The sequence below is a fragment of the Manacus vitellinus genome, unplaced genomic scaffold (genome assembly GCF_001715985.3).
Source record: "Manacus vitellinus isolate BGI_N305 unplaced genomic scaffold, ASM171598v3 scaffold_46_pilon, whole genome shotgun sequence".
Taxonomy (NCBI): domain Eukaryota; kingdom Metazoa; phylum Chordata; class Aves; order Passeriformes; family Pipridae; genus Manacus; species Manacus vitellinus.
This window is the reverse complement of record NW_021940578.1, coordinates 4,240,947-4,268,036: the sequence shown is the minus strand read 5'-3', so window position 1 is coordinate 4,268,036 and position 27,090 is coordinate 4,240,947. Positions and strand designations below refer to the sequence as shown.

Genomic DNA, 27,090 nt, shown 5'->3' with positions numbered 1-27,090 from the left:
AATGATGTTAATTTATTGTCTTCCAGCATATACGTGATTTTTGAGTAGCATTTTCTGAGCACAGAACATGACCAGTATCACCAGATTAAGGTGCTCTAAGGAATATAAGCAAAATGAAGTTATCTGTTCAAATTACTCTTTATTGTACAGATTTGGAACTCTCCTATTTGATGGTAGAATCAGAAATTTCTTTAGGGTCTCACTAAGCAGTTACCACTAAAGCAGTTTTTTTTTTAACTGGGAGTGAGTGAGGTACAACTTTCCTGGTTGTACATCTTTACTGGCCTGTTGCAGAATTACATTATCAGTTAACCAGCTCTAACAGGGTGCTATTTTTACATTCTTTGTTGCGATGCATCCAGATAACAGCTTTTAAGAAGTCCACTAAGATCAAAAATGTGTTTCTGAAAACTCCTATTCAAAGACACAGTCCAGATCTGTCCAGCAAAGGCTGTGCTGGTTAAAAACCAATGTGCTCTTTCCATCCAACCAATTAGATTTATTTTTTTTTTCAATTAAGCTGTTAAACTGAGTTCTGGAGCTGTGCTCTGTAGGGAAGATGGGCTGTGGAGCAAACAATGCCCTTGTAATAGTCAACCCCAAGTAAGTTGTCAGTGTTAGGTAACAATGACACAAACAGCTTTGTCATGTCCCTGTTGCAGGGATTTATTGCTGAAATCAAGGGTTGGGGATTATTCAAACGCCCTGAACTTCCCTAAGAAAATGTTTTAAAAGCCCAGCCATGTGCTGCTTGGTGGTAATTTGGGGAGTCATTCAGTCCAAAATGGGAACAGGTCACTTGGAGCTCCCCCAGTTCTGACCCGTTATTTGGGTTACATGAAGACAACAGGTTGGGGTCTCCTTGTGTTGTGCAAACAAGCTCCATCTCCTGAGCCCCTGTGTTGTGTCCTCAGCAGAAAGCCCATCTTCCCTCCTCTCTGTGTCTGAGGACACAGGGAATTAACTGGATAGAATGTCTCTACCAATTTTATGCTGTATTTCCAAACTTCTTTTTCAGCCTGTACCTTTGCCTTTCTAGCGTAGTATCTTTGTTTCTCTTTTCCTTTTTTGTTTGCTTAAAACTTCCTAATCTTCAGATCAAACTTCAGATTCCCTTGATAATTTTATATAAACCTAAAGCAATATGACAGCTCAGAGTATCCAAGATCCAGATGTGGTCCTTTATTTGCTCAGTGTACCCTCAGTTGTGAAAGCTGTGTCTGTCAGCGGGAAAAATATTCAGAGTTTATTTATGTTGTAATGTTCCTTTGTTAAGCAGTAAGGAAGGTAAATATAATTTACCATCCTTAAAGGGGCAGGGAAAAATATTGTATTAGTTTCAATTACAGTGTCTTACCTCAAAGTAGCTCAGTGTCTGGGCAGGTTTCTCCTTCCAGGCACATCTCAGACTGTTTTTCAGGGCAAGTCAGTCTGGGGGATTGGCCCCTAAAAAAGGTGGGTGGTTGATGGACTGAGAGTAACAGAAGGGTTGTCTTGGTGCCCTCCTGTTGGGGCAGTGCTGATTGCAGCTGGATTTGCTGTGACTTGGGCACTGACCTGGAGGGGAAGGGATGCTGAGCACCACGAGTGACCTCAGTTACCTGCCTGGGACTGGGAGATGATGGGGAGGTGACCTTGTTTGAGTAACCAACATTATTGGGCTGCACTTGAGAATAAATTGATAAATATATTGGTTATTATCTCTGCCTTTTTATCCTCACACATCTCCTTCCTAGCATCAGATTGGGGACTTACTAGCAAGGATGACTATGAGCAGTTGTGGAAGAGCTTCACATCACATTAATTATATAAAAACCAAGAAAAATAAATCCTCATCTCTCTCCTTCAGACACTGCTGCATATATGGACTGTTTGTGTGTGTATTTTTTTTCCATTCCTCCCTTATCTGAAATACATAGTTATGGGTCTGCTTAAGGGAGAGGAAGGAACTTTTAAAATTTTTAATCAAACCCCCAATTCAGAGAGATTTCAATTCAGCTGGGTTGTTTTTAATTTGGTGTTTTGTGAGCTGTGAGCACTTCATTTGGATTCAGCAGTAGGGAAAACAGATATGGGGACACAGAGCTGACATTTTCTCAGTTATACCTCTGGGGGCTGAGGTAGTTCTGTAATTTTTTTATTTTAGATAAACAGGTGGATGAACAGCTGAAAAATTAAGATGTAAGGTACAAGTGGAGAAGAGAAAGACCCTAACATGTGTTACTTTTACTTAAGGCAAAGCTGAACAATTCATTTATGCTCCTCTATTTTGCTTGACGAGGAGGAAGGATTGAGAGTTTCTATTCATAGGCATTTTTTTGGATCTTAAATTAAAAAAAAAGAAATCCCAGCTGCCTTCCATGTTCATGTGGTGACACCTGTCGTGGAGGGAGATGTAGTTCCAGACAGTGTTTTCCCACAGTTTCTGAAGTCTGATTTAATTTGATCTGTTTTTCTTCCTGTTGGAGGAGGTTTCACAGGCCATTAAATGGTACAGGAGTGGAGTGTAGACATCGACTTGACACAAATCTTTTGTTCACCCTTTCACTTGCTTGGCAGTTCTTTAGGATTATGAGCAGAAATGAGCACTGTTAAGTTGTGTGCAATGCTTGACTGTCATAATACAAAGAGAATAACAGGAATTGCTCATTTTTGCAGGGAGTTGACACCCTCAAATACGATACTTTTATTTTGGGCCTTTTTCAAGCTGAAGATGTAAGGTTTGGGAACATCCTGTTTTTCATTTATGGCAACCTGAAGCACTTACAAATTGAGTTTTCTTAAGTTATATTTTGCCTATTTATTCCTCGTGTATATCCTCAGTGTTCTGCCATCACGTACAATTTTTAATAAACAGGTTCATAACAGTTTTGTGAAGTTGGATTTTGAAGGCAGGTGCTTCTTTGCCTTAAAAATAAAATACTGTTTTTTAGATTCTGTGTGGTGGAATGTGTGTAGGTGACGAGAGGATGTTTTTTACTCTGTGTTCACTTCTCCAGGTGCTTCTGTCCAGCAGATGAGTTGTATGTTTTTGGTGTTGCAGTTCTGTTTGGGATTAACTTGGACAGTGGTGGTCTTGCATAACCTTCAGCTGGACCTTCTTTAGCACAGGTGTCTTGGTGTCATGAGAAGTTAAAGGTCATGTCCATATTGTCCCTTTTATCACAGTAATGCAGTTTGTCAAATGCCAGAATGAATGAGGGGGAGCGTTGCAGGTTTTGAGGTTGCTGAGCGGTAAATGTTAGACGTGTCTTACCCAACCCCTGGAGGGACAGGCACGGCCTTCCCCAGTGCAAAGGGCTTCCCAGGGCAGCAGATCCACACTCAGAGCTTTAGCATGGAGGGGCTGATGGTGGTGTGACACAGCACTGAGCCCACTGAGCAGCTGTCAGGTAAAGCTGCAATGTTTGCCTTTCCAGGAGTCAATACCTGCTGGGAGGGAGGGCAGAGGGCAGCCTGGGGAGGGTGTGCACGTGTGGGTGCACAAAAAGGGGCTCATTTGGTTTATTCCCTGTTTCCTGTGTGGATGTGGGTGCACACAAAGGTGTTCACTTGGTTAATTCTCTGTTCCCTGTGCAGATGTGGGTGCACACAAAGGTACTTATTTGGTTTATTCTCTCCTTGTGCAGATGTAGGTGCAGACAGAGGTGTTCACTTGATTTATTCTCTGTTCCCTGTACAGATGTGGGTTCACACAAAGGTGTTAAATTGGTTTATTCTCTGTTCCCTGTGCAGATGTGAATCCACACAAAGGTGCTCATTTGGTTTATTCTCTCCTCTGTGCAGATGTGGGTGCACACAGAGGTGTTCATTTGGTTTATTCTCTCCCTGTGCAGATGTGGGTGCAGACAGAAGTGTTTATTTGGTTTAATCTCTGTTCCCTGTGCAGATGTGGGTGCACACAGAGGTGTTCACTTGGTTAATTCTCTGTTCCCTCTGCAGATGTGGGTGCACACAGAGGTGTTCATTTGGTTTATTCTCTGTTCCCTGTGCAGATGTGGGTTCACACAAAGGTGCTCATTTGGTTTCTTCTCTCCTGTGCAGCTGTGGGTGCACCCAGAGGTGTTTATTTGGTTTTTCTCTGTTCCTGTGCAGCTGTGGGGCACACAGAGGTTCATCTGGTCTGTTCTCTCCCGTGCAGATCCGGCGGAGGCGCCTGGCGCGGTTGGCAGGAGGGTCCTCGTCCCAGCCCACCACCCCCCTGACGTCCCCGCAGAGAGAGACCCCCCCGGGGCCTCCCGTGGTGGCACCAGCCCCGGGTCACTCCCACAGCCTGGGCCTAAATGTGCACAGCATGACCCCAGCTACCTCTCCCATCGGTGCATCAGGTGAGGCTGCACCTCCAGACCAAACCTCACTGCTCACGTTCATCACACCCCCTTCTCTTCAGAGCACACGCTGGCTTTGGCCTCAGTTCTGCTGCTGTTAAAAGGGACTCTCAGAAGCAGTGATTGAGGGTGCTTTTTGTTTTCCCTTTCCAAGTAACAAATGGTTTTCCATTTATTTTATTCCGTTCACAGTTGTTTTCCAGGTGGTAAATAAACTCGTGGCATTTAAAATGTGGGTTACCAAAGCTCGTGATACAGTTTAATATTGCACAATGGTAGGGAAAAGATCTGTCAAGGAGACAGGAAAAATCCCTTTCTGGTTTTGCAACACAGTTTTTATTGATTGGTTTCTAGGTCCATTTTAGCAATCAGTCCCAAGTTCATTTTTGATCTTTAATTACGAGCATTCGGCACAATTAAAAATAGCAGGCTGTGACTGTGCATGGTCAGTGTAAGAACGAAGTATTTGCTTTCTGCTTTGTATTACTTTGCCAATTCACTGTTTACTGGAGTGAATACAAGCAGGATGCTTACAAATGGTATTTATTTCAGAAGATGCAATAAGAGCTGATCCATTAAAATCAGACAAATGCAGCAAGCAGGGGAAGTTGGGAGAGTTGCTCTGCAGACAGGTGAAGACAATATTCTTATAACACATTTGACTTAGAAAACTTTGATTTCAGGTCGTCTGTCTTAAAAATCAGAACAAATTAGCACGTTTGCCAGTATTGTGGTCTTTATCTGAAAACCCAAATTGTTTTGCCTGTTGTTTCTCAGCTGAGAGGTTCACAAAACCAATCACAAAACAAACATCAGGATTGTTCTAACCAAGTTTTCAATATGATTTCTAATAAGCTTGCAGAATTCTTTATCCTTTACCTATTTGCTCTCTGAAATGCCATGTTTTTCCCTTTGGCAAATAGGGTAATTTACAAGCTGAAGTCTTGTAGTTTAGTTACTGTGCTGTTCAGAAATACCTAGGGGTGACTCCTTCCTGCTTGTTCTCTTGCCTTGTATCCAAAGCAGGACAGAGAAAAGCTATCAGAAGCTTTTCCTGAGGAAAATCTCATTGCAGATGGAATTTAACACTCTGTATTGTCCTCATGATTACAGACAGCAACCCAGCAGCAGAGGTGACTTTTTTTTTTAAGAACAGTGCAGAGTTCACTCACTGTGTTCCCTCAGCCTGTGGTTACACGACTGTTTTAATCCATCTTAGGTTGGATTCTTGCTGAAAGGAGTATTTCTTGCTCTGCTGTCTGTAGTAGCTTTGTGGCGAGGTGGGTTGTGGACTTAATCCAAGTGAAAACTAACCCAGGAAAAATAAATGTTTGGTTTTCAAATAGATGAGATCCTGATCCATCCTAGTGCACAACTGGATAAACAATAATGCCAACAGAGCAGGAGGTGTGGAAAGGTGTATGTGAAGGAAGAAATGCCCAGATGTTGGCTGACAGGTTTGGGGTGGTTGGATAGTGAAGATCTGGGAGATTTCTGTTTTAAGAACCATCTGGGCAGTTCCTGACTGTGCAGCCCAAATTGGCTGATGACCAGAAACAGAAGTTACAGTTTTTGCTTCCTACAGTGCCTTCATTGCAGCTTTTTACTAATGTGTGTCCTTTTTCACACCAGGGTGAGAGATGGGGTTAAACTGGGGAATGGATGAGGGAAAACTCTCCATAACAGATTATCTGCTGTGTTTATGTAGCATAAATGAAGACTCAGCTAATGCTGTGTGGTTTGCAGCAGTTCCTTTCAGCAGCATAAAGTGACTGCAGAGGATTTTAATTCATTTGGACATACAGAGCAGCCCCAGCAGAATGGTGTCCTTGTAAGCATCCATTGTTCTCAAGGATTGCCTGTCATGGTGAGATCAGACTTAGGCACCAATTTAATGGAAAAGATGATCCTTATTTTGTATGTGTTTTGGAAATATTTTGAAGAGCCTAAAGACAGTGTATCAGTGACAACTGGAACTTTAGGTGTCAGGTATTTCATTGTGTACCTGATCCAGCCAAGTTCAGGTGCAAGTAAATTCTGTGAAAAGGTGGTGGGTAGGATTGAGGGGGCCTGGTAATGAGAGCTGCAGCATCACTGTTAAAGCACATTTTCCTGGCAGTGAGAGTCAGACCCCAAGGGAATGCAGAACAATGCAGTCCTTTGCCCTGGTAAGCCATGTTTGCTGTGGTCTCTTTATCCACTGACTTAGCCAGATTTTTGGGGGAAGAGGAGAGATGAAGAACTCCAGGAATATTGTCCCTTTGTAATCGATGATGTCCTGAAGTAAAACAAGGCTGTAACTGGGATATCTTAAATCAGCTGCATGCTGGGATTCCCTGCTGACTTCAGCCTTTCCTTGCCACTGGCAGTGTAGTGCTGCTGGGTGTTATCCCTGGGGAATCTGCATCCTTAAAGTTCTGCTGCTGAAAGTTGCTTTTATTTAACCTGACTGATCTGAGCAGCCTTGCTCAGCTCAGACACTGCCCTTGGTGTCTGGATCTCCTTGGTGTTAGGGAGAAGTGGTGCTGAGCTTTGGGCCTGTGCCTCCTGCAAGGACTCAGTGTCACAGCTGTAGTGTGCATCTCCAGAATTCCAGGACTGCAGGAAATAGGCATTTAGAACTGAAACTGAGGTTTTTCTTGACTCTTCCTTGCTGTCTGGGTGAAATCTTTTGCAGACATTTAATATTGGCAAATAGGTAGTTAATGGAGGATCTCAGTTTCAATCTCTATTCTTTTCACACTGAACACCCAGTGGGCTCAAAAATGTTGTTTATGAATGATAATACCCAGCTATGGCCCTGAAGTTACTCACCAATAACCCTTGTTACTGAATGCCAGGCTTGTTCTGCTTTATTTGGAGTTACAGCTATAACTTCCCTCCTCCCATGCTGGTGTCTAACACCTCTGTGGAGAAGTCTCCCTTGCAAAGGGACTCCATCTGTTCATCCCCTGACACACATCAGCCCTCCTCCAAAGTCATGATGGTGGTGGTGTTACACTTGGTGCATGTTGTTAGGACTTCTTGGATGCTTATTTTATTCTTGTGGAGAAGGAAAAGTAACGGTAATTTCCCAGTAAATTGTTTTAGTGTGTGTGTCCTGTACCCTAACCCCAGTTAACTCCATTGTAATGGCCCAAAGTCCTGTTCTGATAGGACAGAGTTCAGGGGGCTTTGACAAGGTCTGAAGTAGACAGAGCAATCTTATGAAAGATGAGTTTTTAAGGGAGTGAATCTCTTGAGCTCCCCGTGGATGCAAATTAACTTTGTTTTGTGTTTAATGCAGGTAAGCATTCCTACATTGCTGCTGCAAGGGGAGGTAGCAAATATGATTACCTGTAGTTAACTGAATATTATTAACACTATTAATAACACTTAACAGCTGGATTGAAAAACAGCATTTCCTCTCCTTTTCCATCCCAATAACATGTGCTGCCTTCTCACCTCTGTAGTAACACCTTGGTGGTGCCTTTTCTTTAGGAGTAGCCCACCGAAGCCAGAGCAGCGAAGGAGTGAGTTCCCTCAGCAGTTCTCCATCCAACAGCCTTGAAACCCAATCCCAGTCTCTCTCTCGGTCCCAGAGCATGGATATTGATAGTGTCTCCTGTGAGAAAAGGTAACAAATGCAGCTTGTAAAAGCCAGCAAACATGGCACAATGCTGATGGTCAAACCTGTTCCCAGGCCAAGGCTCTGCCCTTTCTCCCTCCCAGCTGTGTTAATGCAGGAGGGCTTAATGCTTAAAAATCACACTCTATTTAGACCACTGTAATGCTTGTTTTAGTCTGGCTTTAATGGGAATTCCTGACCTAAAGTGGTAAAAGATAAAGCATTATCTTAGACATTAAGAGATGAGCATGTCTAGTGGGGATAATTCAGCTGCTCTACTTAAAAAAGAAAAAGTTATGGGATGTGATGGCTGTGTATTGCCTGCTGAAGGAATTAGAATGCTTGAACTCGAAATAAATGTAACATGAGAAGCATTTATCAACCAGTGATTTTAATTGCTGTTTGTCCATTGGGTTCTCTGCTGCTTCTACTTAAGGGGGCACTCCTTCAGTCAGCATCTTACAGGCTTCTTCTCTTATTTCCACTTGCAGTATGTCCCAGGTTGATGTGGATTCAGGAATTGAAAACATGGAGGTGGATGAGAACGATCGCAGAGAGAAGCGGAGCCTGACGGACAAGGTCGGTCTGCTTTGGATGGAGAGGGAGCAGGGATGAGCTCAGTCATCTCCAGGGTTTGAACATGTGCTTTTGAGAGGGTGGAACCTCAGGTGTCATCTGTAAACAAGTTCTTCACTGCATTTTCTCATTAAAATTCGTGTAAAGGAAAAATAAGTCAAAAGTCCCAATATCAAGGCAAAAGTCCCAATATCAAGGCAAAAGTCCCAATATCAAGGCAAAAGTCCCAATATCAAGGCAAAAGTCCCAATATCAAGGCAAAAGTCCCAATATCAAGGCAAAAGTCCCAATATCAAGGCAAAAGTCCCAATATCAAGGCAAAAGTCCCAATATCAAGGCAAAAGTCCCAATATCAAGGCAAAAGTCCCAATATCAAGGCAAAAGTCCCAATATCAAGGCAAAAGTCCCAATATCAAGGCAAAAGTCCCAATATCAAAGCTGCATTTTGATGTCTCGGATTGATTTACAGATGATATTTGAAAACTCTAAAGAAAATGTTTTGTTCTATATCTTAAAACAAAGCGAACTATTAGTCCCCATATCTATTTTTTAAATACACAGTAGGTCTGAAGAACCATTTCTTAAGAGACTTTGAAGATTGTTGCATCTTATTTGTGTAGCACTTGGTGGTCTGCTCACAAAAGTACTGCTTGAAGTGTTATGTGTGCTGGAGTAATGCTGTGTAATAAGGTTTTCCTCAGATATTATAAGAAAATACATAAGAAGATTTAGCTATCGAGGTTTAGAGAGCTGGTAGAACCCTTTAAAGTAGAAAAAGAAAGCAAGCAAAGCTCTGATCCACTCCTGGAATTGTCCTCTTTGTCATTTGATTTTAAGGCCTGTGTGAAACAGAGCCATAAAGAAATGGGACATGATTTTAGTGGGGAGAAGTTTCTCCAGCAATTCTTGCAGTGCTCATTAGATGTCTTTGTTTATTCCTGCCCTGTCAGTAATAAGGTCTGTTGGTAAAAGCCTGGCCTGAAGCCACGGAGCAATAACCTGCCACAGGATCCTTCCCAGCCACCCCGAGCTGCAGGCCGGGCACTGGGACAGCTTCATTATTTGCTGGGCAATAAATAGTCTGGAATCAAGGACAGCCTTCCAGTGGGGGGGTGGGGAGCCATCCTGAGGTCTCAAATTTAAAAGAAAAAAAGAGAGATTTTTAGTGGCAACCTTAGTTTTCTCCAATCTGTGTTTTTTTCTTCCTCACTACCTTCTTTTTTCTAAAGGAAGAGAGTGTTGCTGTCTGAAGGAGCAAGATGCATTGCAGTGCAAGCTGCACTAATATTAGTCAAATATCAGGAGGTTTTTTTAGCTCTAGTAAACATGTACAACTCTCACAGGAGAACTCTTGCAGGGAAGTAGCCTCAAAGCCCAACCTTTGAAATGCCACGGAGCTGAATTTTCTAGTTTGTGTATCATGTTGCTTTTACAGTGTGGGGAGCAGAGAGGAGGGCAGGGCAGAGTGATAGGACTGGCTTGTCACATATGTTCTGCAAATGTTTAAAAGCCACCTCTCCTCACATCATGGGGGTAATCACTTCACTGTTCTTCCTTTGTGTTCCATCATTTTTTCAGATGCACACTCAGAGCTGCCTTAGGGTTGCAAGAGCCCTCCCCTGTAACCTTTGGTACCCTCTGTGTGGGACCATTCTCGTTAAAGAAACTAGTTTTTTATTTTGAGCACAGTTTACATCACCTTTCTTTTTTGGAAGAAAGGGAGACAAGGCAAATTCTTGAGTCTTTAGTCCTGTCCTGAGTTCATTCAAGTGAAAGATGTCTCTATCTTGGGCAAGATTTGAAGTTGGGAAAGACTTGGGGGAAGTTTGCTTCTTCCTGTGCTTTCATTTTTACAAGAAACTCTTAAAATAACTGTGGATAATGAAAATTTGAATCCCCAATTAATTCCTTAAGGCAGACATCATAGGTATCTGGGTTAAATTTCCCTTCTTAGTGTATAGTTTTCAAATGTGTTTTGGGAGTCCTGCTGGATTTGGGTATTTCTGCTACATCTTTTCTGCATCCCTTGCGTTTCTTCAGGTTGTTTTCTCCAAATTTTGTCAAATGCATCAACATTCCTTCATAAACATGCAAAATCTGCCATTAAGAGTTGGGCTGAAGCCATTTAAAGGAGATCTGTACCCGACTGTGACCTGACTGATACAGTGGCAAGCAAGGTGTTGATTCTTGGCTTGTTGCCCCCCAGGAGCCCCTGTCTGGGTCGGAGGTGTCTGAGGAACAAGCTTTGCAGCTGGTCTGTAAGATCTTCAGAGTGTCCTGGAAGGACCGAGACAGAGACGTGATCTTCCTGAACTCCCTCTCTGCCCAGTTCAAGCAGAACCCAAAGGAAGGTGGGCACCTGAGCAGGGCTTATTTCACTGGAGTGCCACATTCCCATCTCTTTGTTTTCACCTTTTTCTCCCTTTGCTGCAATGAATTATCTTGCATCATAACAGACATCTGGCAGTTAATTTGATAAGCCAAGGAGTCATGATTATTTTATATAACAAACTATGTTTTCTGTGTTAGCTATAAATATGACCCAATTAAAAATGGTTATTTTATGTGTGGGGTGTGTATGCATTTTTTTATTTATTTTTTTTTTCCTTTCTTTATGACATAACTTGCCCAACTGAACAGCAGGGTGGGAAAATATGAGTGGAACACACAACACAACTTCAATAACCAACAATAGCAGCATGAGGTCATCTTTGATCTTCAGTATTTTCCATAAAAGCTGTATTTTTGTGTAGCTGTGATTCCAGAACCTGGTTAATACAAGCAGAGTGATAATTATAGATGTGTCAGTGTGTTGGTTTTGCCAAAAGCAGCACTTAATTCACAGAAGTCTCTCTGTCCTTTTTCCTTGAATTCTCTGCTAATATTTACGTCTCTGACTAATGTGTAGCTGAAGACAGAGATGAGGACACTGACTCTCTTCTTCTTAACAGTGTTTTCAGATTTTAAGGACTTGATTGGGCAGATTTTGATGGAAGTGCTGATGATGTCCACCCAGGCAAGGGATGAGAACCCCTTTGCCAGCCTGACAGCTACATCCCAGCCCATCGCTGCCGCCGCCCGCTCTCCCGACAGAAGCCTCATCCTAAACATGGGCTCCAACCCAGGAAGCAGCCCCATGTTCTGTAACGTGGGCTCCTTTGGTTCCAGTTCGTTATCCAGGTGACTTCTGATTGTAACTGAATGCTGGTTTCACTTGAATATTGGTTGCTAGACTAGAAGAGAGAGAGGGGCCTAGAAGTGTCCCAAGAACGATAAATAGAATCGATTTTTAAAGTTTTTCACTCTTTTTTTGTGTGAATGTCCCTCCATTTCACCTTTTTTGATTACACTGCCATGGCTAGAAGTGTATTTGATAGAGTCAAGCCATGTAACTGTTTCCTACTGAGGAGTATCCCCACCTTGCATCTCGAAGGCCGTGACTCTTTAAAGTGTATAGATTGTGACGTAGTTTTATTCAACAACAGTAGAAAGGAGTAATGTGTGTGAACTGCAGAAATGTTGCTGAAGAGTCATGAGAAGGGCAAGGACTTCTCTTGCTCATTTTATCTTTTTCACTCTTTTTCTGCATATCCTAAATCATTGCTTTTTTTTTTTTTTTCTTTTTCCCCTGTAACTGGTTTAGTCTCTATGGGACTAGTCCAGCTCCTCCTACCAATTTCACAAGCTATGTACCAATGACTGGTTCATCTCTTACCCCACCAGCCAGTTCAGTTGCCAGCACAGCTGTGCCTCCCATTCCTGTCAGCTCTCACCTCACAGCAGCAAGCCCTTCCTGGACACAGCCGCCTTCTCCGAGGTACCGGCCATACACCGTGGCCCATCCTGGAGGCTTTTCCGCTTCTTCCACCCCACGTTCCTTGAGTATTTCCATCCCATCTAGTTCTCCAAGCCCTCCAGCCATGGCTGCTAGCCCTCCAGCCATGCCAGTCATCACCTCCAGGCAGAGGCCCACAGCCATGGGCCCACCTTTGTTTCCTGCTTCGCCCGGTGCCCTGCGCAGGCGTCCTTCCCTGCAGAGCAGGATCCCTCCTAGGTATTGCACAGAGCAGTGCTTGGTGTGTGCTGTGCAGGGTGTGGCATCATCGTGCAGTTTGGAAGAGCTGCTGTTTGTGCTGAGCTCACCCCACTCACCCTGAGCTGATTTCTGTGTTTGGTTTGCTCTAATCCCTTGACTCGCTAACCGGCTGTCTGTGCCAAAACGTGACACCTGCTTCTGCCAGCATCCAGGGCTGATGGAATGACTGCAAAAGGAGCAATATGGTTTTCATTTCCTCCTCTCTGTGCATCCATTCCAGTTAAACTATGAGCTTTCCTTTCAGTTGCTGCTGCTGGATAGTAAACCAGACAAACCTCCTGCTCTGAGGAGGTTTTCTCAGTAGGGCTTTAGTTAATTTGTTGAAAGCTGTTACTTGCTGGACTGGGTTAGATTTAATTCCCTGGTGCACAGATTTAAATTACAGATCAGCCTATTTCAGAGTGCCAGGCCAAGTACCACCGCATTTCCTCTGTTGGCTGCTCCTGGAATCCCTTGTCCCTGCAGGAGGGAGAAACAAGCACACAAGGTTTTGAGATCATTGCTTTAAAGTTCACTGGCTTAGAATTGTAATACTCATTATTCAGTCATGTCTAAGCATTCCACTTCAGCCTTAATTTTTATTGGGTCTGAAAAATTCTTTTTCAATTTTTGGGTTGTAAATGTGTGGTGTTTTTGATACCTGAATAACTCGTGGCAGTGTAACAGAGCATGTTAGTATGGTCTTGGTTTTACTAACGTGGAGTTATCCATTGCCTGCATGTTTACAGAAGATGATTTCTGACAGACTTAAAAGCTACCATTTACTTTTCCTTCTGGCTTAAGAAGAATCTGATGGCCTTTTCCATTTTTGTTGTGGTAGTTTGTACGACAACCCTTTCTCCCTCCTCCTCCTTGCCGTTTCTGATGTGTCTGAGGACAGTAGTGATGAAGACAATGAAGATGATGATTTTTCTTGTGTCCAGTTTGGGTCCAGGTATCTGAGAAAGAGAATGTAACCTGCATGTTTGGTTGTTTAGGAACTAACAGCCTGTGTAGTGTCAAGTGATCCTCAAAGCAGGGACGTGACTTGGCTGCCTCGTTAGGATGGTGTACAAACAAGTGTAATGAGTGCAGTTAGTCAGCTCTTTTTGAAGAGGTGACCAAGGTAAATGTTCATCATACTGTCTTCTAGGCTTAATGAGCATGGTTTCTGCCATGCTGCTGGAGTGCAGCTCCTCACTGGCTCTGTGAGTAGAAGGAATAGCATTTGCCCTTGGCTGTAATTTTCAGTGGCTGGTACATGGTGTGTGTGTTTTCCCATGAAAACCTGGAAAAGGAGGACAGAGGTTAACATGTGGGAAAAGATACAGTGACAAATAAGCAGCTGATGCAAACAGTGTGACTTTGAAGATTCATTGCTGCTTGACAGCTGAGGATCACCCCTTTAGCCTGTGACAAAATACACCTGAAAGCTTCAGCTGGTCCTTTGGCAGGGTTTTAGCAGAGGCTGATGGAGCTGGGACAGCCAAGAAAGGAGGGGGAAGAACTGACTATTTTACTGTAAAACAGACATTTGTGAATTGTGTAGCAAACCCCTTTCATTTGTGTGACATCAAGATATGTGAAAACCAAATGAGAGTTGATACTGGTGGGATCTGGTTTGGAGCTGGGCAGATGCCATGCAAAAACCTGCAGAACACTGGATATGCCAAGGGGGGAAAAAGCTTTAGAAAATATAAGTGCAGGGTCAGATCTCCTACATTCCACTGTGGAGTAATCCTTCAGTGTCTTGGCTGATACAGAAATATTTTCCCAAAGAAATGCCCCATTCTTTTGGATCAACCCAAACTGGAGAAAGGAATAAATATTTTATATAAACCCCGTGTATTTCAGGAAGATTTTTCTGAAAAATGATACTTCTGTAGTCTTGGTAGTGTTGAACATTATCTGTGAGCATTCAGACCCCAGGTCATGCCCGAGGGTGATTCTGAGGGGTCTGTGCCTGGCCTCAAGCCCAGGGGGGCAGTTACCACTTCCAGATGGGAAAGGGAAGCAAGGTGGGAGTTTTACAGGCCACACACATGGAACAACTGGGAGGAAAGGGCTCCTCCAAGGCCCCCAGTCCCCTGCAAGGATTTTAGTTACAGCAAAACACAGGGGAATTCTCATTGCTTGAGCCTTCCAAAACGAAGCCAACAAGACTTTAGGAACTCCCTTTGGGTGTCAAGGAATGCCCAAAAGCACTTGGTGTGAAAGATCTCCCCCTGCACACAGAGGCAGTTTCTCTGTCTGACTGTTGCTGTGGTGTGTTGGGACACTGCTGCTGCAGTCACTGGCACCTGGAACACCTTCCAAGCAGCATCTCCTCTTTTCCATCCCAGTCTGATTTCAGGAGAGTGAACCTGATAACGTGGGTGTAGGGATTTGTTGCATGTGGAATTTAGGATTATCTTTCCCCTCTGTTTTGTTTAATATTTATCCCGTTGGTGATTGAATCCAAATGTTGGACTGAGTTGCCAAGCTTTGGAGAGGGTTTCTGCTGTGCTTCTGGGGTTCTCATTTGTTTATTCTGTCCTGGCATTTTGCAGGCAGCAGTAAGTTGTTAGTTAAATTATAAACACAGTGGCTGTACAATTATGCAACAACTTGTGTTTTGGACACACCAAGGCATTCAATGTGTGTGTGAAGGATGTGTGAGCTTTGTGTTGGAATAATTTGAGTTGCTGCTGCAGTGAAATCATTAACAGAAATACTAACTGTAGAACTAGTAGGTTTTCATATAAATTTACTTTCTTAAAAGAGTCTTTTTTTAAGCTGAATGTGAGAAGTCAAGAGGTTTAAAAGAGAGACTGTAGAAAAAAACGGCATAATTTTGTGGTTACTGAGCAATGTTTGACATGGATAAGTTTTAATTGAATAACTGAAAACATCTCTCTGCAAACAGAGATTGCTGCTATTAGAATGTTGTGTTTCTTAACACGCTGAGCTCCCAGATGCTGAGCAGTAATAACCTTTCCCTGATTTATTGGTTGGACTGTGGAGTTTGCACAACAGATTTGTACAGCTTGATGATAAAAATGCAAATTATTTTACAGTTTAAAGGAGATTCCAGTGTTGAGAGTTTGTAGGTTTAAACGTGATTTTTAGAAAGCTGCATTTATGGAAACAAATACTCATGTTTTCCAGTTTAAGATCTGGGGCTTATAAATTGGTTTTCATTTAAATCCACCCCGACTGTGCACAGGCTTTTCTTGGAGAATTGCAGCAGCTCATCCACGTAATTGCTATTTTTAAAATTTCATTTACATAAAGTGACTACATCATGTCTTAATTCTCTTCTGCAAAATGAGGGTTTTGCTTTTAATTAGCTTTGCCAAGCTGGTGTGTAGAGAAGAATTCTGTAGAGATAACAAGTCTGAGATTGAGAGTCGTGGGGCTGTTCTCACTTGTGTTCCCTTTCTCTCTGCTCTCAAGGATGGTGCTGGTTTTGTGGGTTTAGTTTTTGTGTTTACAATATCAGTGGGTTTCCCCCCCCTCAGTGCTGTGTTACTTAATGAAATGGTGCATTTTACTGTGAGGGAACTGAAATGATCTGAGTTGAAATGATCTCTAATGTGGGAGTGTTAAAGGGAGCAGTGGGTTGGCTGTGTTGCCTCCTGGTTTATTTATTCTCCTTCCTCAGAGCACATCAAGTGTCTGTGGCCCTGTCTGTCAGCCCAGGTCTGTCCTTGGCAGTGGGAGGCTCCTGCCTTCCATGGCTTGGTGGCGTTAACAGAATTTGGACATTTCTGCCATTTTTAGTGCTGGCTGTGGAACCTGTGCAGAGGCTGCACCACAACCTGGAAGTGTTGGGGTGTCCTGAGTGTGCCAACAGTTCAGGTACAACTCAAAGCCTGTCCATTTTTGGTGTTGCCAGGTGAGAATTCACTGATTCAGAGAATTCAGAGATTGACTGATTCCCATTAAAGTCATGCTCTTTGCTGCTGTCTTCAGCTCCTTAGTTAATGAGGTTGATTCTTCAGTCATGGTACAGCTCTGAACCTCCAGGGTTGGCCAGGCTGGTGCTTGGAGAGCCCTTCACAGCTCACAGGAGCTCCCTGAACTGCTGAGCCCTGTGTGTGATGGGATGGAGTGTTCAGAGCACTGGCAGAGGAAGAGCTGGTGAATTGTTTGACTGTGCACAAGTGAAGAACTGTCCCTAATGCCTCGTTTCTGGTTTTTGTGTGTTTTAAAGTATGGGAGGCTCTGGCAGCTCAAGTGTTTCCGATTCCTGCAGTGACCACTTCACCATTGAAAACTGTAAGGAGACAGAGATGCTGAACTACCTCATTGAGTGTTTTGACAGAGTTGGAATAGAGGAGAGAAAAGCACCAAAGGTATGTTTCAGATGAGTAAAGTTGTATCAGTGCTGTCCCAGACACTCCTCTTTACTCACTGGTGGGAATTGAGAGTTCCTTCCTGATGGCTCTGTAGAAACAGATCTATAGAATTTATTAGGTACCTTTGACTCTTGTTAATTCATCATATTTGCATCACATACATATTTTATATCTTAAATAAGCACTGTGTTAGAAATGATCCTTCCCCTTTTGATCCACTGCATTTTATCCAAGTTTATGCCATGTAAAACATATTTTTGAGAGACCAGCTCCCTGTCAGTGGTCTGTATTCTGCTCTAAGCTTTTACTTCTGGGGGAAAAAACACCCAACCAACATTACTTACAGATAATCTGGCAGGTTTTTAGCTGGAGTAGTGCTGAACTTAGTTTGCACGTTAGTTATACTGCACAAATAAAGAAATGTACTGTTCTGTATCCAAATTCTGGTTTGTATTAAGATCAAGTTGTTTTTATCAGATGTGTAGCCAGCCAACAGTCAGCCAGTTACTGAGCAACATCCGATCCCAGTGCATTTCTCACGCTGCTTTGGTGCTCCAGGGATCCTTAACACAACCAAGGTAAATAAAGCTGGGCTTAATCAGGGAGGTTGGACTGTTCCAGGATCCTTTCTTTCTTCTGAGGACTAGATAAGAACAGTTAAGTCAGTTTTTAGAGCAGGATATTTATGTGCCAGAGGAATCCTTTGTTGCTTCACTGATGGTGGAAAGGAGAATATTTCCTGTTTGTGTTTGGGTAAAATCCTCCAGGTTGATGAGAACAGTTTGAAGGGGTTTAAACCAGTTAGCTAAGCTGGTTTTTGCCTTGCCTTATGCTTAAACTATTTTACTGACAGATTGCTGGGGCACTCCTCCTGTGGAAGGCACTACCCAGTAGAGCTGCACCTGACCAACAATCTTAAAATGTGTAAGAAAACCTGCTGAAGGGACATAGGACTTGTTTGCTTCAGAGTTACCACAGCAGGTTTGGGAATGTCAAGCTCTCTGTGGGCTTTCTACACTACATCTCCACTCTGAGATTCCAAGTGCAGTTGTTTAACCAGCAGCTGGGCTACTTGGAACACTAAAAAGATGTGACTTGTACTAAAATCTGCATGATTTTATATTTGTGTCCCCAGAGAACACTTCTATGATCTTCAAAGGTGCACCCTGTGCTTCGAGATTAGTTTTGTCTTCACATGAACCAATGTTGGCATTAGGATAAGTTTTATATATGTAATAAGGGGAAAAAAAGATACCTTTTAAAAATCCTAGGGAGCAGTTAAAAGTAATGACTGCATTAATTCAGGAAAGACTAATTTTCTTCTTTAGTCTGGAAAAACACCTGTATAAAATGTTGTTACTTAACTAGTTGAGCCTAATAAAGTGTTTTTTTCATCAGAGAGGGGTAGAAGGGGCAACCAGTTAGTCCACAGAAGCTGCTGTTTCCTTCCAGCCTCATTAACTGCAGTGTGGGGTTGGCAGCAGCACCTGGTTTAGAGGAACCTTTCCCCAGGCAGACAAGATTAGGAAGGAATAGGTGTATCTGCACATTGATAATGTGCTCTCAGACACATCCTTATGTGCAATTGCTCTGAATTTCTGCAAATACTACTGCAAGTAATCAGTAGTTTTGGATTTTTTTTTTTTAATGCAAATAAAGGTCGTTGCAGCAGCAGTCTTTGCTGGTACCATATATGCTGTGTAGGAATCTCCCATTTGGCTTCATCCAAGAATTGGTGAGGACAACTTATCAGGATGAAGAGGTGTTCAAACAGGTAAGGCACAGGTCAAAGATAAATAGCTATAGCATGTGATTCTATTAGTTGCAGTATCCAAGATTTCCAGAGGTTTATCCTGCAGCTCAGGGGCTGTCAGCCTCCCAAACAGTTGGAATCTGCTTTTGTTCCTTTTGTGAAAAAGGCTGACTTCCATTATTTGCTAGTTCTAATTATGAAAAGTGCATTTGTTAATAAGCAGCACACACTGATGCTGAAGTGGGATATTGCAAGATTGATCCTGGGTTTCATCCTTTAGTACAAAATCCCTAAAAAAATGTACATGTAAGCAATCTGCTGGAGTCCTACTCAGGAAGATTTATTGTGTTTTCCATTTTGCAATCTTTAGCCCTCTTTGCATCTTTAATATTTTGCATCTAAGGTGTTAACAGCACTTTACAAGTCCCAGTCCAGTAATTCATATTTTGCAGAGGAAATGACTGAAAATGGTTTATTTGGTGTGTCAGAGCAGTTCACTGAGGTGATGATAAGACACAAAACTATCAGACCTCTAGTCCATATACTGTAGAGCAGATCAGTAAGATTGTCTCTAATTAGCACTGTAATATTGTGGGACTTGGCTGTAAAGGAGCCTTTGGAATGGCATTTGATCCTTCCAGTTTTGAAAAGAATGACATGAGATAACTTTGATATGTAGTGCAAGTACCTGTTAATAATTTATATTTCTGTCTGAACTCCTTTTAGTAGACCTTCATGCAGTTGCAAGTACATTTAAGACTGTCAGAAAGTGGTTATAAAAGTGTTAAAGGTCACCTGCCCTGGAGAGGAGAACCCTCCCTCTGGCTGAAGCACATGGCCACCTCTATAGTCCTTTTCCCTAATATGATTTAATATTTTCTTTGTCTCTTCATAGAAGCAACACAATACACTTTAAATTCAGAATTCAGTGGGATCTCTTGTTGCTGTTGGAGAATTCCTGTTGGTTTATGTTGTGAGGGTATAGTTGTCAGAGCTGTGTGATTGGGACTCACTAAATGGCTATAATTACTTCTGATTAATAAGTTCCTGTCAAGTCACTTCCTCTTTCCTAACAACCCTTGACTGCTGCTTATTATCCTTCCCAACTTACACATCCTGCAAAATTAGAGCTGGGTTATTACCCCCAGTGTGCAGGCAGGGCAGTGATTACCCATTTGGGCAGTCAGGGTGTTGGGCACCTGGGCAGAACTCGGGCTCTGCTTCGTGTCTAACACACGTGCCTGCAGAGAACTCGAGGGCACAACACCTGAGCACATCCCCTACAGCAAACAAGTTGCTTTTTACCTTTGAATAATCTCTTAAGCCTTCAGGCTTAACTGATTATTTAAAGGTTGAAAGAAATTTAAAGAAGATATCTTGGTTTTGCTTTTGTGTAACTTGCAGTATTTGGAGAATGAACAGGCACTTCAGCAATGGAGTAATTTGATTGTTTCCTGTATCTTGAATAAAGTTAATCTACTTGTGTTTTTACAGATCTTTATTCCCATCTTACAAGGCCTGGCTGTAGCTTCCAAAGAGTGCTCCCTTGATAGTGACAATTTTAAATATCCCCTTATGGTAAGGACTGTCCATTACTAGAAGCATTTTCTTTATGATCACTGATAACATGCAGATTCTATACAAGATAATGGACTTCAACATTTTGGGGGCTTTTTTTGGTTGGTGGATTGCTGTTAAACTCTGTAGGAAGCTTAATGTGGTATGAGATGTGTAAAAGAACAAAAATCTAGTAGAGTGTGAGGCCAGTAATGGCTTAAGCTTAATGAACACTTTGTATAGGGGTCTACTCAAATGTTTGTGTGTATTGCTTGATATAAGATTGATCAAATGCATGAATTTCCTCATGCATGACTATAATACTGTGGATGGTTATAAAATCCTGGTAAGCTCCTCTCAATTTAGGGCTAGGGAATAACAGCCACTGTCCATACCAGTGTATGTTGGACTCACTTTTGTCTGTGGGAAACTCAGATCTGTTGCATGAAACCCAAAATATTTGAACTGGGGACTATTTACTGAGGAAAACATCATAGTATTCCCTGGCTGAAAAGCTGAGGGGTTTATTTTTGGTTTTTTTAAAGTACATTCTCAGTCCTAGATCTGCTCCCCTCCTGCTGCTTTTATTGCCAAACCAAACCACTCTTTGCAAAGTGTGTTTGGCCACCACGGAGCAGTCTGGATTCCTGGGAAATTGAGCACTGTCAACTCACACCTTCACATTTTAGGATCTTCTGTGTGTGTGGTGCCAAAAAAGGCTGTTACACCTCAGCTTTAACTTGCCCTTCAGCAAATCAGCTGGACTGGGGGGCTGCAAGTCAAAATTGATTAAGTGACTCTGGTACTTTTGCAAAAAACCAATAATTTTTTTGTGGCTCTGTGTTTTCCTGCTCTGCTGTTATTCCCCCAATTTAAAATGTGAACTGCTGCAAGCTTGGCTGTGTGGCTACAAGGAAGGGCTGCTCAAAAATGAGTCTGTGTTTTCATTATCTCTGACTGGCACAGTTTGCAACAGGAGGATGGAATAGCAGTTGGTAGCTGTAGTATAATTGAAGAATGAGAACACATAATACAGGAGAAGTGGGAAGGCCAACAGCATTTTTGTGTTTCCAGAATTCTCTGTTACAACTGCTTTCTTCTTTCTGTGCTGCAGTTGAAAGTGAGTTAGAGATCTTGGATAGGGTTCTTTGTTCCTGGGTTCTGTGTTCATTTGACATTTTTCCACTCTGATTCAGAAGACAAAGGCCTTGGTGTATGGAGAGAACAATTGCTCTATTTATTATTGTTGCTGAGTTTAATGTGGTGGCTCAGGAGTCCAGCACAGGCATTGTCATGTTCTGAGCAAACAACAATTTGCACAGCTAATTTTTGAAATAAGCGCAATAATTTGTTATTCTGGGAGACACGTTGGCCTTTTTGAGACAACTTGGAGCAGATGTAAAAGCTAAAATGGGAGCAGGGTGTGCTCTCCCTCCCTTCACCACAAGAGTGAGGTTTTCCCACTGATCAAGAGAGAAAGGCTGGGCTCTTGCAGCAGTTTGCCACGTTAAGCTTGTTTTTTGCAGACAGGTTGCTTAGGAATTACTCACAAAAGTGCTTTTTACTGGGATTTCTTTGTAGGCACTATGTGAACTTTGTGAAATCAAGTTTGGGAAAACACACCCCATGTGCAGTTTGGTAAGTGGACCCAGTTAAAAGAACCACTGAGGGCGGTTGTGGTGTTGTACAGTCCACACTGAGAACGTTCTCCAGAACTCCAAGCAAGGGCTACTGGAGCATCTCATGCGAAGCAATGGTTTAAATTAAGCTGGTAAAGGGAATCCTTTCCCCTGAGACTTCAGGAAAACTGGGACAAGCAGGAGTTGCTGGGTAGCTGGAAGGCTGAGGAGCTGTTTCCATGTAGCCCTCAGCGTGACTGAGCGGGGAAGGGCCGGGGGCGTGTGGCAGACACGGGAAGGTGACAAAGCAGGAGGGCTGACACGGCAGCGTTGAAGAACTTGCTGTTTCTCCTATTTTTAGGTTGTCTCTTTGCCCTTGTGGTTGCCTAAATCTTTAAGCACAGGTGCAGGAAGAGAACTGCAAAGACTTTCCTACCTTGGAGCCTTCTTCAGTCTCTCTGTCTTTGCTGAAGATGATGTAAGTGTCACTGGAGGATGTTTGTAGTAGCATGGTGGGGTTTTTTTTGTTGTTGAGGGTTTTTTTTACTCCCCCAATACATTTGATACATTTACCATTATTTCCTTTCAGAACAAAGTAGTTGAAAAGTACTTCTCAGGGCCTGCCATTACTCTTGAAAACACCCGGGTCGTCAGCCAGTCTCTGCAACATTACCTGGAATTAGCAAGGGTGAGTGTGCTCATTTCTTTAAAGAAATGCATAATATGTGGGGGTTTTGGTCTTGGCATAGATGAGGAATATAATCTAAAAAAATGAGCTTCTGTGTTAAGCCGCACATGTTTTGGGATGTGGCTGAATTGGGGAAAAAAATACAGTGCTACAAATATTTCTCTAGGGCTGTAAGCCAATTCAGAAAATATCAGATCAGTTAGTCATGGGCTACAGTTCATGTGAAAGGATGAGTAAATAAACACTGTGTTAGTTTTGTGTCACTACACTAATCTTGTATTTGCATTTTTTGTGTAACTAATATCAGAACTAACACATGCACAGAAAGTTGACAGTAACAGTAACAGAAGTTTTAGTGAGTTCTGTGGAATTTGAAGAACACGAAAATAGAGGCAAACAGAAGGCAGGACTGTGATGTTGGGAAGTGTGTGCAACCTGACAAGGATGTTTGTTTGAAATTCCAGCAAGAGCTGTTCAAGATCCTGCACAGTATCCTACTGAACGGGGAGACCCGGGAGGCAGCTCTGGGTTACATGGCAGCTGTTGTCAATGCCAACATGAAAAAGGCCCAAATGCAGGTAAATAAAAGGAAATGCTCTTCCTGTGATTCATTGGCCTCATCCACCCACAAATAGCTCTGGATGGCTCATGCCTTGGTGGTCTAGAATGGAGGACAAAAGAATTTGAGTGCCTGCTACCACAGGCAAGAAGCCCTGTCCTCAGTCTTTGTCCCTTGCAATACATCTTTCATTTCTTAAATCAATCTGTTTTATCAGTTTATCGCCTCTCTTAGGGCTGAGATGTCACTTCATCAGCAGAGGTTCTATATTAGGTGTTCAAAGCTTTGTAATCCTCCTGCCCCATCTCTGAGGGCTTCATCCCAATTGACTGTGTTTGACAAGCAGCTTTCCCAGCTGGGGAGGTGCTGGGCTTGGAATGGGGTGTCTGCAGAAGGAGCAGGGCAGGTCTGAACTGACCTGGCTCCAGTGAAACACCAGGGATGGGATTTTGCCATTGTTTAATTAGTGCATTGCACTCATTTCCTGTGATAAAATCTGCATGTGAGTCTTGAACAGCTGAAGCTGTTCATTGTTGTCTTCATGTCTCCTTTTCAAAAGTGAACATTTGGAACCATTACTAGAAGTATTTCTGTGAAATTCCAGTGAAGGAGTAACAGAAACTACACTTAAGATAAAACTGATGAACTGATGCTCAGCAACTATTTGAAACTCTTCTGTTGCTCTCTGTACCTGTGGGCCAACCATTCTCCAAAGAGCCCCTTTTAATGTCTTAGATCATTTTCTGCTTCTTTTTATATGTTTGTTTGATGTTCTGGAGGGTGATTATTGAACCATAGAGAAGGAAGATCTGTAAGTCAGTAGCTGATTGCCCATTGCCACAGAATTCTCCTGGCAGAGCCACCTTCTTCATTCCTCCCTTCTCTTGAACTGGCACAGTGATGTTGGGGGCTGTTGGAACTGAACCCTTGTGCTTCTCAGCTTGTCCTCAGCCCTTTGCTTTCTCACCCCACAGACAGACGATCGTTTGGTGTCCACAGATGGCTTCATGCTCAACTTCCTCTGGGTACTGCAGCAGCTGAGTACGAAGATAAAGCTGGAAACGGTTGATCCCATGTACATATTCCACCCCAGGTGTCGGATCGAGCTCCCCACGGATGAGACAAGAGTGAAAGCAACAATGGAGGATGTTGCAGCCTGGCTTGCTGAACTTTGTTAGTACTCTTATTAAGCATTTACTGTGCCTTCTGGTTCTGCTGTGGAGGTACATGGAAGTATTTGATCCCAGCAAATAACTCCCCTATTCCTAAATCCCTTTTCTTGGTGCAGTCTGCTCTTCCTTGTTCTGAAGAAAGCTGAGTTCAAGGTCTCACCCCTAGATGAGGCAGTTCATTTTTTTAACTTATTCACCTCTGCTGCTTTTTTGTGTGTTTGTTTTTCTAGACAGGGATCCGTCTCCATTTTCTGAGCCGAAATTCCCGACGGAATGTTTCTTCCTCACCCTGCACGCCCACCACCTGTCCATCCTGCCCAGCTGCCGTCGGTACATCCGGAGGCTGCGAGCCATCAGGGAGCTCAACAGGTTGGGTGCTTGATTTTCTGCTGCCTCAGAGGGTCCTGGCAGCCCCCAATGTCCTCTTGACACCAAGTCCAGGAAACTAAATGGAATTAGAAGGACAGTTTGGGTGGAACTGTTGCTGAGTACAGATCACCTCAGCATCTGTTACGCTGCTGCTTTTGGTCCTTGGGGATTTTTGGGTGTGTTGAGGGACTGTGGCTTGAATCAGGAATTCAGATAATAGTGAGGTGGAGGCTGTTGGTTACACCAGGCAGCTCAGGTTGGTGAGAAGACCATTCTCTTTAAAAGATAACTCTCTTCAGATCATTTTGATACTTAACACTGTTTATTACAAGTAATCTGTGGTGTAGCTGGCAGGTCATCCGTGCCTCAGGCTCTCTGACAACTGGAGCAGTGCATGTAAAGTTCCATGTGTGATGTGATTTCAGAAACAAGACTTTGTTAGTCCTGCCTGAGCTGTTTTGAATGTCCCAGACATTATTTACCTTTTTCCTCTCAGCTCCTGAGGTGGGAGAACTCATCATACTTTAGGGGAGAGAAACCTTCAGCAACAACCTCTTAATATTGTTTGTGCACATGTAATTCAGCATAGGGTTTACTGTTTTAAAAGTCATAACTCACATATACATTATGATGTTGGCATGAGGATACTCCTGTTTTCCATTTCTCTTGACATCCATTCCAATAGGGTTTTGTAGTTGCTGAACGTCGAAGAATCCTCTGTTAAAATTAGAACAGATTTTTGTATCATCAGTATTTTCCATTGTTTAGAATTGCACTCATTGCATTTTGGTAAATGTTCCTTGGCAGTCATGCCATGAGTTCATTACTGGATTTTTGGACTGCATTTGAAGTGATTTCATTTTTAAGGCACATGCAGGCCAAGAACCTGAGAAGCTGCAGAGAGAGCGGAGCGGGAAGAGTCAGCTTATCTTAAAGGAAAGAGTATTTTCCTATAAACAGCCTGTGGATTACTTGTAAAACAGCCATATGTTGGCTTGAAAAAGGAATTGCTGCTTTCTCCTTATTTAGAATTGCTGCCCAGGAGTTGCTGATGCAGCACTCCCTGTCCAAGGGTGCAGAGTGAGGAGCTCTTGGCTCTCCTGGCAGCAGCAGGAGCTCAGGGGTCAGTGTTTTCCATCAACTGCTCAATTGCAACACTGGGCAGCGTCTTTAGGTGTTGTTAATAAAGAAATTACACTGGATGTTGGTCTGCTTCAGCCAGAGATTGGTGGGGAAGAGGATTTGTGTTTAGAGCAGGGATGAAAAGGGGCTGTATTCATGCAGTTCAGTGTATGAGCTTTGTTCTGATCAGCTGCCCCTCCTAAAAAGGATTCAGATATGGGCATATGGAGGATTTTTTTAGTGTAAGTGGTGTGTGTAATGTACATTTGAGTTCTCTCTTCTGTTGGGCAGAGTGAGATGATGGGTAAGAAAAGGGAGGAATGTCAACCCCCTTGATTTCCTGGTCCTTACACTGCCAGGGAGACTGTAGATTGTTCACATACTGTGCTCCTCTGCAAACCTGAATTTTCTGAGGAGTGGAGCATAAGAAGGGTAGAACAGAACTCCAAAAAGTCATTGGCAACACTAGAAAGTGGGAAGTTACACAGGATGCAGACTTTTACCTTTCTTATTTCTAACAAGACCTGCTGTTGGCCACCTTTTCCTTCTTTAGCTGATTTTGTTTTCCATTTTTCCTTTCTGATACCAGAAGATGAATGAAATCTCCAAATATCTCATTATTAGCTGGACCAATCCTTCCTTGTGGTATGGCAAATTTTAGGTTTAATTTTCATGACACCATTTTAACCTTCCTTTAGCATGACCACAGACTTCAGCGGGGGGAAAAAAAACCCAAAACCAAACCAAAAAAAGGCAATTTTTTTCCCCTTTTTTTTTAATAGTAAAATTAGTTTGTGAGGCAGGATAGAACCCTTGTGTGTTCCATCCCTTTGGTGTCCCTGAAAGGCCTGGATGTTGGAGCTTGTGTGTGTGGTGAGTGCAGGCTGTGCAGATGTTTAATCTGCATTTACAAAAGCAGTTTCTTTTTCTTGTCGTGCTGATGGGTAACTTCCATGGAAATGATGGGCTCTTTTAAATACAGATAGGAAGGTTAAATGCCTGGTAATGGCAGCACATTTCCCCTCTGTGTGATAACAAACCTCTGCCTTTCAGGACTGTGGAAGATTTGAAAAACAACGAAAGTCAGTGGAAGGATTCCCCTCTGGCCACCAGGCATCGAGAGATGCTGAAACGGTGCAAGACACAGCTCAAGGTCTGTAAGTGATTCTGTTCCTGGCTAAATGCCTTTGTAGCCTGTCAGTGTGTTGACTTTAATGTTTAAATGCAACTTCTCGCTGATGAGGCTTGACAGTGGTTGGGTTTGAACCCATGACCCACCTGAGAGCTGCAGGAGGTGACACAATATAACATCAGTGGGGACTTTA

General features: G+C 42.9%; 1 protein-coding gene across 1 annotated transcript in view; it reads left to right on the top strand.

Annotated features, from left to right (window-relative positions):
* Nucleotides 1–559: 559 nt before the first annotated feature.
* Nucleotides 560–27,090, top strand: part of UBE4B (ubiquitination factor E4B) — a 35,927-nt gene continuing 9,396 nt past the window's right edge. Inside the window, exons 1-19 of the mRNA XM_018079341.1 lie at nt 560–603; nt 4,096–4,328; nt 7,809–7,944; nt 8,427–8,514; nt 10,718–10,862; nt 11,463–11,691; nt 12,155–12,565; nt 13,428–13,541; nt 16,782–16,923; nt 17,404–17,504; nt 18,586–18,700; nt 20,174–20,257; nt 21,818–21,874; nt 22,217–22,333; nt 22,445–22,543; nt 23,008–23,121; nt 24,077–24,275; nt 24,505–24,643; nt 26,819–26,918. Coding sequence (XP_017934830.1) covers nt 560–603; nt 4,096–4,328; nt 7,809–7,944; nt 8,427–8,514; nt 10,718–10,862; nt 11,463–11,691; nt 12,155–12,565; nt 13,428–13,541; nt 16,782–16,923; nt 17,404–17,504; nt 18,586–18,700; nt 20,174–20,257; nt 21,818–21,874; nt 22,217–22,333; nt 22,445–22,543; nt 23,008–23,121; nt 24,077–24,275; nt 24,505–24,643; nt 26,819–26,918 — 2,667 coding nt within the window. The remainder of the gene's footprint in view (nt 604–4,095; nt 4,329–7,808; nt 7,945–8,426; nt 8,515–10,717; nt 10,863–11,462; nt 11,692–12,154; nt 12,566–13,427; nt 13,542–16,781; nt 16,924–17,403; nt 17,505–18,585; nt 18,701–20,173; nt 20,258–21,817; nt 21,875–22,216; nt 22,334–22,444; nt 22,544–23,007; nt 23,122–24,076; nt 24,276–24,504; nt 24,644–26,818; nt 26,919–27,090) is intronic.